At 41.7% G+C, this 13,782-nt stretch overlaps 1 protein-coding gene across 1 annotated transcript in view; it reads left to right on the forward strand.

Annotated features, from left to right (window-relative positions):
• Positions 1–13,782, forward strand: part of TEX14 (testis expressed 14, intercellular bridge forming factor) — a 416,166-nt gene that overhangs the window by 273,200 nt on the left and 129,184 nt on the right. The window contains exon 16 of the mRNA XM_077296342.1: positions 8,991–9,064. Within this exon, the coding sequence (XP_077152457.1) occupies positions 8,991–9,064 (74 nt within the window). The remainder of the gene's footprint in view (positions 1–8,990; positions 9,065–13,782) is intronic.

Below are 13,782 nucleotides of genomic sequence, written 5' to 3' on the forward strand. Positions count from 1 at the left end.
ATTGCGAAAACTGGTTTTTGCATCACCGCATTTTGAGAGCTATAATTTTTCCATATTTTGTTCCACAGAGTCATGTGAGGTCTTGTTTCTTGTGGGACTAGCTGACATTTTTATTGGTACCATTTTTGGGCACATGACATTTTTTGATCCTTTTCTATTCCGATTTTTGGGAGACAGAATGAACAAAAACCAGTACTTCAGGAATTGCTTTTTTTATACCATTCCACGCGTGGTAAAACTGATAAGGCAGTTTTATTCTTTGGGTCACTTCGATTACAGCAATACCCAATTTATATCGTTTTTTCTATGTTTCTCTTTATTCTGAGAGCTATACATTTTATATTTTTCTGCTGTTGATGCTGTATGACGGCTTGTTTTTTGCTGGACAAGATGACATTTTCAGTGGTACCATATTTATTTATGTCCGTCTTTTGTTCGTGTGTTATTCCACTTTTTGTGCCTCGGTTTTCTTTTTTTACGGAGTTCACTGAAGGGGTTAACTAGTGGGACAGTGTTATAGAGCGGATCGTTAAGGACGCACCGATGCCAAATATGTTTACTTTATTATATATTTTTTTATTTACATAAATAAATGTATTTATTGGAAAATATGTATTTTTTTATTTTCTTTATTTGGGGATTTTTAAAAAAATATTTGTACAGTTTTTAATATATTCATTTTTCACTTTTTTACATTACTGTACAGTCAGATCGCTGATCATCAGCATCTGACAGGTAGAGAAGGAGGCATGTCAGCATCTGCTCTCAGCGGGCACTCACAAGTAACCTTCCCTGCAGGACCCCGAAGGACCCCACGGCCATCTTGTGGTAGGGGATCTCCATGGAGATGGAATCACACAGGGAACTGATATTTCTCTATGTCGCTGTCACTACTGACAGCGGCATCAGGGTGGTTAAATGCCTGTGATCGGTGCTAGCACCAATCGTGGGCGTTGCTGCAGGGTGTCAGCGCTGACACGCCGCCGTACATATACTGCTGTTTGCGGTAACGCAGCTCCCGCAAAGCGGTATATGTACGCCGCATGTCGGGAAGGGGTTAAACATCAACCACAGGACGGATTTCATCAACCAAGGTATCATTTTAATCAGTATAACGGCGCCGACCTGACACTGTCTCTAGGTTACTATGCACAATCCTGCTGACAGGTTCCCTTTAATTAATTTTATATTTTAATAGAACAGACTTGCAAAGACACAGAAACACCACTGATTGTATTGCTTTTCTTTTTTTAACGTCTTTATTTATAATAGGGGAAAAGGTGATTATTCAAATTTTTATAAATAATTTTTTTATATATATATATATTTTTTTACATTTTTTTTTAAATTTTTTACTTTATCTTTAAATCCCCATGGGGTGTGTCTCTAAGATGCTGGTGAAGTCTTTAAGGCCTGTTTCACACGTCTGGCTCCGGTATGTGTGGTGACAGTTTTCTCACGTACCGGAGACACTGACTCATGTAGACACATTAAAATCAATGTGTCTCTGCACATGTCAGCGTGTTTTCACGGACCGTGTGTCCTTTTGAAAAACACGGAGACATGTCAGTGTTCGTGGGAGCGCACGGATCACACGGACTCATTAAAGTCAATGGGTCCGTGTAAAACACATACCGCACACGGATGCTGTCCGTGTGCCGTCCGTGTGCCGTGCAGGAGACAGCGCTACAGTAAGCGCTGTCCCCTGCTTTGGGTGCTGAAGCCGCCATTCATCCCTTCTCTCCAGCAGCGTTCGCCGGAGAGAAAGAATGAAAAATCAATGTTTTTTTTATTTTTTTTGTGGTTAAAATAAACTTCCCGGCAACCTCCCCCCTCCCACCCCCTGTGCGCCCGCCCGCTGGAAATGAAATACTCACCCAGCTCCCTCGATGCCTCGATGCTTAAAGTTTATTTTAACCACACACAAAAAAAAAAACATTGATTCTTCATTCCTTCTCTCCAGCGAACGCTGCTGGAGAGAAGGGATGAATGGCGGCTTCAGCACCACGCTGGGGACAGCGCTTACTGTAGCGCTATCTCCTGCACGGTCCGTGTGGTACTCAGTCGGCACACGGCTGCCGCACGTGTGCCACACTGATGTGCCACGTGAGCTCACGGACACGGATAACTCCGGTACCGATTTTTCCGGTACCGGAATTATCTGGACGTGTGAGACTGGCCTAAGAAGGTGGCACATCTGCCAGGATTTCTGTAGGCAGTACTCCTTCGTTGAAAAGCCGGCTGTCTTTTTCCTTAAGTGGTTTCCTGCTGTTTTTGTCTTTTTTTCTATATTTTAAACTATAACTTTTGAGCAGCTTCCTAGTGGACCAACTCGAAATATGAATATGCCATTCGTTTTAACCGTTTCACGGTTTTCAAACTGAAGCGGTAAAAAAGTAACCAAACGCAGAGCAAGTGAACAGCAATGTTATTTTTACATTGCTATGCATTAGTTTTATTGTTGTTGCAGTGGTTTTACAGGCGGGTTCCTGGAGGAATCTGCCCATAGAAGATATTATGTGCCCAAGACCTTAGGGGACCTAGACTTCTGATCATCTGAGCTCTTGTTCTATATACTGCAGTACAACTGTGTTGCATTATAGAGATAAAATGACTTTCTCCTGTGAAGCTGACCCACAGGCTGGTCTTCACGGAAGGGTAAATCAGCTTTATTTGGGCTTTCAGAAGGCCATCAGCTGTGTCACGGGGGGTTAATGGGAGCCATTGCACATGGGTATCAGCAATTGGGCTATTTAAATTCAGAAATTGACTGCAGCATTTAAATAGCTAAACAGGAGCTGTCCGGATGGTGCTTTTACTGAAACAGCCCATAAGCCGAGGTCACACTTGGGAGTGTGATGCGAGAAACTCGAGCGAGTCTCTCGCATCAATACCCGGCACTCGGGACCGGAGCGTTCAGCTGCATAGAAATACATGTAGCCGCACTCTCCGGTCCGAGTGCTGGCGGCAGTGCCGGGGATTGAGGCGAGAGACTCTCTCGAGTTTCTCGCATCACGCTCGCAAGTGTGACCCCGGCCATACACAGAGACTTGACATATAGTATAACATAACAGTATTTCATATACATATGTCATAAATGGGTTAAGAAGCATTAAAAAAAATACTTTAATTATGCCACCCATTCTGCTTGTACTTCATACCTTACTGTGCAATACCTGTATTGTTTCAGATCAGTGCTACACAATTTTCCAAAGCAGTAATTAAATACATTATGAAGAAAAGCATCAGGCTCATACACTGTATTTAAAATAAAAAATAATATATATACAATTTTGCAAGTTATCCAACCTACAAAGAATGGAGAGGTCTGTAATTTTTATCTTAGGTACACTTCAACTGTGAGAGACAGAATCTAAAAATAAAAAAACCCCCAGAAAATTACATTGTATGATTTTTACATAATTTATTTGCATTTGCATGAAATAAATATTTGATCACCTACCAACCAGCAAGAATTCTGGCTCTCACAGACCTTTTAGGGTACGTTCCCACGTTCAGGATACGGCAGCGCTTTGGACGCAGCACATGTCTGCTCAGTTCATACAGCTGCCGGCTTTTGAACACGCAAGATAAATTGACATGCTGCGGTCTGGAAAGACGCGCCGCAAGTCCATTTATGCAGGGAAGCTGTGGGTGTCCCTGCACGCATAGTGGAGATGGGATTTCATGAAATCCCCTCCACTATGCTGTAAAATCTGGATGCTGCGGATCTACACAGCGTCCAATCCGCAGCGTTTACTGACCGTGGGAACATACCCTTAGTCTTTTCGTTAAGAAGCCCTCCTAGTCTGTATTCATTACCTGTATTAATCGCACCTGTTTGAACTTGTTACCTGTATAAAAGGCACCTGTCCACACACTGAATCAATCACACTCCAACCTCTCCATCATGGCCAACACCAAAGAGCTGTCTAAGGGTATGTGTCCACGATCAGGATGGCCGGCGGTATCGTCGGAGCGGCAAACCCGCTCGGCGCTAAGCCCCGCCCCCTTCTGGGACGCGATGATGCCGGATGTGTTCATAGTACACATCCGGGATCATCGCACCCCTCGCATAGGGCCCTGTGTTATTCCTTGCGGCGGCGCAGCGTCGCCGCAAGGAACACGGACATGCTGCGATCTTAAAAGACGCGCAGCATGTCCGGAGTCGCAGGGCCGATGGATGCGTGATTCCACGCATAGTGGACACGGGATTTCATTAAATCCCCTCCACTATGCTGGAACATCTGGACGCTGCGTGTTTGACGCTGCTGCCCCACGCAGCGTCAAACACGCAGCGTTTCCTGAACGTGGACACGCACCCTAAGGAAACCAGGGACAAAATTGTAGACCTGCACAAGGCTGGGATTGGCTACAGGACAATAGGCAAGAAACTTGGTGAGAAGGCAACAACTGTTGGCACAATTATTATAGAATGGAAGAAACACAAGATGACTACATAGTAACATAGTTACTAAGGTTGAAGGAAGACTTTAAGTCCATCTAGTTCAACCCATAGCCTAACCTAACATGCCCTAACATGTTGATCCAGAGGAAGGCAAAAAAAACCCATGTGGCAAACAGTAAGCTCCACATTGCGGAAAAAAATTCCTTCCCGACTTCACATACGGCAATCAGACTAGTTCCCTGGATCAACGCCCTATCAAGGAATCTAATATATATAACCTGTAACATTATACTTTACAAGAAAGGTATCCAGTCCCCTCTTAAATTTAAGTAATGAATCACTCATTGCAACATCATACGGCAGAGAGTTCCATAGTTTCACTGCTCTTACAGTAAAGAACCCGCATCTGTTATTATGCTTAAACCTTCTTTCCTTCAGACATAGAGGATGCGCCCTTGTCTGTTGTGAGTTTGGTTTTTGGGCTCCCCCGGTGGTCACTGGTGGTACTGGACTTGTGTGCTTCACTTTCTCTGTTCACCTGTTTCCATCAGGATATGGGTGTATCCTATTTAGCCTTGCTGCTCAGTTATTCTAGTGCCGGCCATCAATGTAACCAGAGCCTTTCTGTTGCATGTTCCTGCTTCTAGACTACTATCAGCTAAGTTGGACTCTTAGTCCTAAGTTTGTTTTGCATTTTTGTTCCAGTTCACAGTTATGTTATTTTTCTGTAGCTGGAAGCTCTTGTGGGCTGAAATTGCCACTCCGGTGTCATGAGTTGACACATGAGTCTTAAAGTAATTTCGGGATGGTATTTTAATAGGGTTTTCAGCTGACCGTGAAGTTCCCTATTGTATCTTCTTGCTATCTAGTAAGCGGACCTCGCTTTGCTGAACCTACCTTCATACTGCGTATGTCTTTTCCTCTGAACTCACCGTCAATATATGTGGGGGGCTTCTGTCTCCTTTTTGGGGGAATTTCCCTAGAGGTAAGCCAGGTCTGTCTTTTCCTCTATTAGGGTTAGTTAGTCCTCCGGCTGGCGCTAGGCGTCTAGGGATAAAACGTAGGTACGCCACCCGGCCACTGTTAGTTGTGTGGTAGGTTTAGCTCACGGTCAGCTCGAGATTCCATCACCCAAGAGCTGTTCTGTTATTTATGTTCTCTGATGTTCCCTTGCCATTGGGAACCATGACACTTGTCCCTGTCTCAGGTCTATGATTAAAAAGATCATCAGAAAGGTCTTTGTACTGTCGCCTCATATATTTATACATTAAAATAAGATCACCCCTTAGCCTTCGTTTTTCCAAACTAAACAGCCCCAAGTGTAATAACCTATCTTGGTATTGCAGACCCCCCAGTCCTCTAATAACCTTGGTCGCTCTTCTCTGCACCCGCTCTAGTTCAGCTATGTCTTTCTTATACACCGGAGACCAGAACTGTGCACAGTATTCTAAGTGTGGTCGCTCTAGTGACTTGTATAGAGGTAGAATTATGTTCTCCTCATGAGCCTCTATGCCTCTTTTAATGCATCCCATTATTTTATTTGCCTTTGTAGCAGCTGCCTGACACTGGCCACTAAATGTGAGTTTGTCATCCACCCATACACCCAGGTCTTTTTTATTTTTGCCCAGTGTTTTACAATTAAGCACATAGTTATACATCTTATTACATCTACCCAAGTGCAAGACCTTACATTTATCCCCATTAAAGCTCATTTGCCATTTATCTGCCTAAGCTTCTAGTTTACATAAATCATCCTGTAATATAAAATTGTCCTCCTCTGTATTGATTACCCTGCATAGTTTAGTGTCATCTGCAAATATTGAAATTCTGCTCTGTAGGCCCCTTACAAGGTCATTAATAAATATGTTAAAAAGAAGAGGGCCCAATACTGACCCCTGTGGTACCCCACTGCTAACTGCGACCCAGTCCGAGTGTGCTCAATTAATAACCACTCTTTGGTTCCTATCCCTGAGTCAGCTCTTAACCCACTTACACATATTTTCCCCTATCCCCATTATTCTCATTTTATGTAACAACCTTTTGTGTTGCACCGTATCAAAAGCTTTTGAAAAGTCCATATACACTACATCTACTGGGTTCCCTTGGTCCAGTCCGGAACTTACCTCTTCATAGAAGCTGATCAAATTAGTCTGACATGAACGGTCCCTAGTAAACCCGTGCTGATACTGGGTCATGAGGTTATTCCTCTTCAGATACTCCAGTATAGCATCCTTTAGATTGCTCTCCAGGATTTTACCCACAGTAGAGGTTAAGCTTACTGGCCTATAATTTCCGAGTTCAGTTTTTGTCCCCTTTTTGAATATTGGCACCACATTTGCTATACGCCAGTCCTGTGGTACAGACCCTGTTATTATGAATGCTTTAAAGATTAAAAATAATGGTCTGTCAATGACTGTACTTAGTTCCTGCAGTACTCGGGGGTGTATCCCATCCGGGCCCGGAGATTTGTCAATTTTAGTGATTTTTAGACGCCGCCGTACTTCCTGCTGGATTAAGCAGGTGACATTTAATGGAGAATTTTTGTTATCACTGATCATATTGTCTGCCATGGGATTTTCTTGTGTAAATACTGATGAAAAAAAGTCATTTAGCGTATTGGCTTTTCCTTATCCTCATCCACCTTTTCACCCAGACTATTTTTAAGGGGGCCGACACTATCATTTTTTAGTTTCTTATTGTTTATGTAGTTAAAGAATATTTTAGGATTATTTTTACTCTCTCTCTGGTAATGAGTCTCTTTGTCTCAATCTTTGCTGCCTTGATTTGCTTTTTACAGAATTTATTTAACTTTCTGTATTTATTTAATACCTCATCACTACCTACTTCCTTTAATTCTCTAAATGCTTTCTTTTTGTCACTTATTGCGCCCCTTACAACTCTATTTAGCCATATTGGTTTCCTCCTATTTCTAGTATGTTTATTCCCATACGGTATATACTGTGCACAGGTCCTATCCAGGATGCTAATAAACGTCTCCCATTTTCTTTGTGTATTTTTATGTCTCAGGATATCGTCCCAGTTAATTGCCCCAAGATCATCTCTCAACCGTTGGAAATTTGCCCTCCTGAAGTTTAGTGTCCTTGTAACCCCTCTACTACACATCTTATTAAAGGATACATGAAAACTTATTATTTTGTGATCACTATTACCCAAGTGACCCCCAACCCTTATATTTGCTATACGGTCTGTCCTGTTGGTTAATATTAAGTCTAGCAGTGCCCCCCTTCTTGTTGGGTCCTGAACCTGTTGTGAGAGGTAATTGTGTCTCATAGTTGTCAAAAACCGATCACCTTTGCTGGAACTGCAGTTTACTCTTCCCCAATGTATTTCAGGTTAGTTGAAGTCCCCCATAATAATGACTTCTCCTTGAGTCGCAGCTTCATCTATTTGCTTCCTCGGTCTGGGGCTCCATAAAGCATCTCGCTTTGTGTGGTAAGGATTTCTGAGAAAGATCAGGAATCAGCCCAGAACTGCATGGGAGGAACTGGTCAATGACCTGAAGAGAACTGGAACCACAGACTCAAACATTACCGTTAGAAACACACTACGCCGTCATGGATCAAAATCCTGCAGGACACGCAAGGTCCTCCTGCTCACGCCAGCACATATCCAGGCCTGTTTGAAGTTCACCAGTGATGATCTGGATGATGCAGACGAGGCATAGAAGGTCATGTGGTCAGATGAGACCAAAATAGAACTTTTTGGTATCAACTCCACTCACACTATTTGGAGAAAGAAGAAGGATGAGTACAACCTCAAGAACACAGTCCCAACTGTGACGCATGGTGGGAGAAATATCATACATAGATTGGGTGATGTATCGCAAGATTTTGGCTAACAAACTTCTTCCCTCAGTAAGAAAATGGATCGTGGCTTGGTCTACCAGCATGACAATGACTCAAAACGCACAGTCAGTGCCACTAATGAGTGGCTTAGTAAGAAGCATTTCAAGGTCCTGGAGTGGCCTAGGCAATCTCCAGACCTGAACCTAATAGAAAATCTTTGGCGGGAGCTGAAACTTGATGGTACCCTGTGACAGCCCCAAGACCTGAAAGATCTGGAGAAGATCTGTATGGAGGAGTGGGACAAAATCCCTGTTGCAGTATTGTCAAACTTGGTCAAGAACTACAGGAAACGTCTGACCTCTGTAATTGCAAACAAAGGTTTCTGTACCAAACATTAAGTTCTATTGAATCAAATATTTATTTCATGCAATAAAATGCAAAGTAATTATGGAAAAATCATATAATATGATTTCTGTCTTTTATTTTTAGATTCTGTCTCTCACAGTTGAAGTGTACCTATGATAAAAATTACAGACCTCTCCATTCTGTGTAGGTGGGAAAATCGGCAATGTATCAAATATTTATTTTCTCCACTGTGTGTATATATATATATATATATATATATATATATATGTATATATATATATATATATATATATATATATATATATATTCACATACATACTGTATAGGCGTTATTATATTTTATGATATTATATTATTTTTCTGTACCTAACAGTATTAATATTAGACAAATTATACTTTTTGCTTGATAGGAATTATGCTAGTGTGAATTCTGTTCCTCAGTTGCCAACGAAGAAGTTGGAAAGAGGAATGCTTTCGTCTCTATGTAAGTTTTTGCTTTTTTTATGTTTTCATTTTGTAAAAAAATTATTTGTTCTGTTGTTGTTTGCTGTCTTTAATCTCTGCCTTATTTCCTTCATCTGCTAAATTTGTGCTCAGACTAACTAAAACTGAGCATAAGAATTATTTTTTATTTTCCATCTCAATGCCCTAAAGTTTCACAGACTGATTTCTCACACCCCGAAAAATGACGGAGATAGGGTGCTATGGAGCATATCTAATCTTAAAGCTTTTATGCCATACCATGTAATGCTTTTTTAGACATTTTATTTCCTTAAAAGGATTGACTCTCGACGCTCATTTCTCTATCAGGAGGTAAGCGGTGCAACTATTTTCCAATGCAAACTACTAGAAATTTTGAAATTATCCACAGGGTGTCACTCTGTAACTCTGAAAGAAATCATAATGGAAGGAATGTGATTAATGGAAAATCACAACCTATATATAATTTTGTCTGGAAAATGTATACATTATTATTAGGTAAAACACATTCACCTAATATCAATAAAGGAAGTTTATACTGTATGGCTAGATCTGGTCAACCAATACAGTACTTATAGGGGCTATAAGACTATGAGCATGTGTACTCCATCATCTAAAGAGGACCTGTTGTAAAATGTTTTATTTTAATTATTAAACCTACAAATGTATGGTGAGCACAAGGTAATTAGCCATAGAGCGCATACTATTAGAATAACGCTATGTGCCCACGTTCTGGATTTTTTGCGTTTTTTTTAGCGTTTTTGCGGCGGTTTTCCTATGCGGAAACGCTTAAAAATGCTTACATTAAGCATCCCATTATTTTAATGCATTCCGCAATTTTTGTGCCCATGCTGCGTTTTTTTTCCGCAGCGGAAAAGCATTGTCGAAAAAAATGCAGCATGTTCATTAATTTTGTGGAAAATCGGCGGTTTTGCCGCTATAGAATTGTATGTGGATCATTGTAAAAAAAACGCTAAAAATTCGCGACAAATACGCGATAAAAATGGGAAAAAAACGCAAGCGGATTTCCTGCTAAGGGAGTTCGGATTTTATCAGAAAAATTCTGCATATTATCCGGAGCGTGGGCACATAGCCTAAAGCACCATAAAAAATGAGTGCACGGCACTATACAATGAATATGAAAGATATATATTTAATTGAATATTAATTAAACTTAAATATACAGGTGCTTCTCACAAAATTAGAATATCAATAAAAAGTTAATTTATTTCAGTTCTTCAATACAAAAAGTGAAACTGATAGATTATATAGAGTCATTACAAACAGAGTGATCTATTTCATATCTGAGTAAATTAGAATACTTTATAACACCCGCTTAAAAAATAATTTTTAAATCCGAAATGTTGGCCTACTGAAATGTATGTTCAGTAAATGCACTCAATACTTGGTCGGGGCTCCTTTTGCATCAATTACTGCATCAATGCGACGTGGCATGGAGGCGACCAGCCTGTGGCACTGCTGAGGTGTTATGGAAGCCCAGGTTGCTGTGATAGCAGCCTTCAGCTCATCTGCCTTGTTGGGTCTGGTGTCTCTCATCTTCCTCTTGACAATACCTCATAGATTCTCCATGGGTTTAATTTCAGGTTAGTTTGCTGGCCAATCAAGCACGGTTATACTGTTGTTTTTAAACCAGGTATTGGTACATTTGTCAGTGTGGACAGGTGCCAAGTCCTGCTGGAGAATGAAATTCCCATCTCCAAAAAGCTTGTCGGCTGAGGGAAGCATGAAGTGCTCTAAAATTTCCTGTTAGATGGCTGCGCTGACTTTGGTCTTGATATCACACACTTACACCAGCAGATGACATGGCTCCCCAAACCATCACTGATTGTGGAAACTTCACACTAGACCTCAAGCAGCTTGGATTGTGTGCGTCTCCACTCTTGCTCCAGACTCTGGGACCTTGATTTCCAAATGAAATGCAAAATTTACTTTCATCTGAAAACACCTTGCACCACTGAGCAACAGTCCAGTTCTTTTTTCTCCTTGGCCCAGGTAAGATACTTCTGGCATTGTCTATGGGTCATGAGTGGCTTGACACATGGTATGCGACACTTGTAGCCCATGTCCTGGATACATCTGTGTGTCCCTTGAAGCAATGACTCCAGCAGCAGTCCACTCCTTGTGAATCTCCCCCAAATTTTTGAATGACCTTTGCTTAACAATCTTTTCAAGGCTTAGGTTATCCCTGTTGCTTGTGAACCTTTTTCTACCATACTTTTTCCTTCCACTCAAATTTCCATTAATAGGCTTGGATACAGCACTGTGAAAAGCCAGCTTCTTTAGCAATGACCTTTTATGGCTTACCCTCCATCTTGAGTGCGTCAATGACTGCCTTCTGGACATCTGTCAAGTCAGCAGTCTTCCCCATGATTGTGGAGCATAATGAAACACACTAAGGGACCTTTTTAAATTCTTAGGAAGCCTTTGCTGGTGTTTTAATTTACTGAGGTAATGACTTTTGGGTTTTCATTGGCTGTAAGCCATAATCATCAATATTAACAGAAATAAACACGTGAAATAGATCACTCTGTTTGTAATGACTCTATATAATATATGAATTTAACTTTTTGTATTGAAGAACTGAAATAAATTAATGTTTTGATGATATTCTAATTTTGTGAGAAGCACCTATACATAACATGTACGACACAGATTGTCGGGACTGATGAGTAACAACGCAATAAACAAAGTATAAAACAGCGTGATACAATTAATGAATCAACAACTCAAATGTTATGGACTCTGCAGAAAACACATGGTCTAGACATATGTAGTGGCTCACTAGGAACAATAAGTAAAACAATCACAATATTGCTGACGGACACCACTAAATTGGGTGCACAATAAATACCATAAAGTATTTTGTATTGTAGCACTCAATAAATAGGAGAATGGATTATCATGTGGTAGCAGCAATGCAAATATATATATATATATACACAGTACATAGTACTATATAAGAATACACATAAAAAACCTCACTAATCCAGAGGAAAAACATACCCACTCAATAAGTGAAGGCATGGGTGTTGTGGTTCTGGTGGTAAGAACACATGAACTGACCTGATAGGTAAACCAAAACATAGGACAAGCTCTGGGGATGTGGGAACTTTACTGACCGCAATCCTGATCCTATCAACACACACTATAGGCAGCCGTGGAGCGTTCCTAACTCGGCCTAGACGCCTCTGCACAGCCTGAGAAACTAGCTACCCCTAGAGAGAAACAAAGCCTCACTTGCCTCAGAGAAATTTTCCCCAAAGTGAGAGCAGCCCCCCACAAATAATGACTGTGAGTTAAGAGGAAAACACAAACATAGAAATGAAAATAGGTTTTAGCAAATGAGGCCCGCTAATAACTAAATAGTAAGAGGATAGCAAGGAATCTGTGCGGTCAGTATAAAATACTACAAAAATTATCCACGCAGAGAATACAAAAAGACCCCCACACCAACTCACGATGTGAGGGGTGCAACTCCGCACCCCAGAGCTTCCAGCTTAGCAATCAAATAGCATATAAGCAAGCTGGACTGAACTCATCATATACTGAGAAACATTTTCAAATAGCAATGAGCAAAAATAGACTAGCATGAACTTAGCTTCTCCACGAGGAGACAGGTCACAAGGGAATTCCCAGAGAGATCTGAACCAGTACTGAGTACAACGACAGCAGGCAACAAGTAAAGGTCCAGGTGGAGTTAAATAGGCAGCAAGCCTAGCAGGAAACGAGGCAGCTGGAGTCCAGCTACAGACTAGCCGTAACACTCAAAGCTACCAGAGGGAGCCCAACAACAGAACTCACAAAGTACCACTCATGACCACAGGAGGGAGCCCGAGAACGGAATTCACAACAGTACCCCCCCCTTGAGGAGGGGCCACCGAACCCTCACCAGAGCCCCCAGGCCGATCAGGACGAGCCAAATGAAAGGCACGAACCAAATCGGCAGCATGGACATCAGAGGCAACAACCCAGGAATTATCCTCCTGACCATAGCCCTTCCATTTAACCAAGTACTGAAGCTTCCGTCTCGAAATACGAGAATCCAAGATCTTCTCCACCACATACTCCAATTCTCCCTCGACCAACACCGGAGCAGGAGGATCAACAGAAGGAACCACAGGCACCACATACCTCCGCAACAATGACCTATGGAACACATTATGAATGGCAAAAGATGCTGGGAGGTCCAAACGGAATGACACAGGATTGAGGATTTCTGAAATCTTATAAGGACCGATGAAACGAGGTTTAAACTTAGGAGAGGAAACCTTCATAGGAACGTAACGAGATGACAACCATACCAAATCCCCCACACGAAGTCGGGGACCCACACAGCGACGGCGATTAGCAAAGCGCTGAGCCTTCTCCTGTGACAACGTCAAATTGTCTACTACGTGGTTCCAAATCTGCTGCAACCTATCCACCACAGAATCCACCCCAGGACAGTCAGAAGGCTCAACCTGACCTGAGGAAAAACGAGGATGAAAACCAGAATTGCAAAAAAAAGGCGAAACCAAAGTAGCAGAACTAGCCCGATTATTGAGGGCAAACTCAGCCAATGGCAAAAAAGTCACCCAATCATCCTGATCAGCCGAAACAAAACATCTCAGATAAGCCTCCAAGGTCTGATTAGTTCGTTCAGTTTGGCCATTTGTCTGAGGATGGAAGGCCGAAAAAAAAGACAAATCAATGCCCATCTTA

Source organism: Ranitomeya variabilis, chromosome 3, assembly GCF_051348905.1.
Source record: "Ranitomeya variabilis isolate aRanVar5 chromosome 3, aRanVar5.hap1, whole genome shotgun sequence".
Lineage (NCBI taxonomy): Eukaryota > Metazoa > Chordata > Amphibia > Anura > Dendrobatidae > Ranitomeya > Ranitomeya variabilis.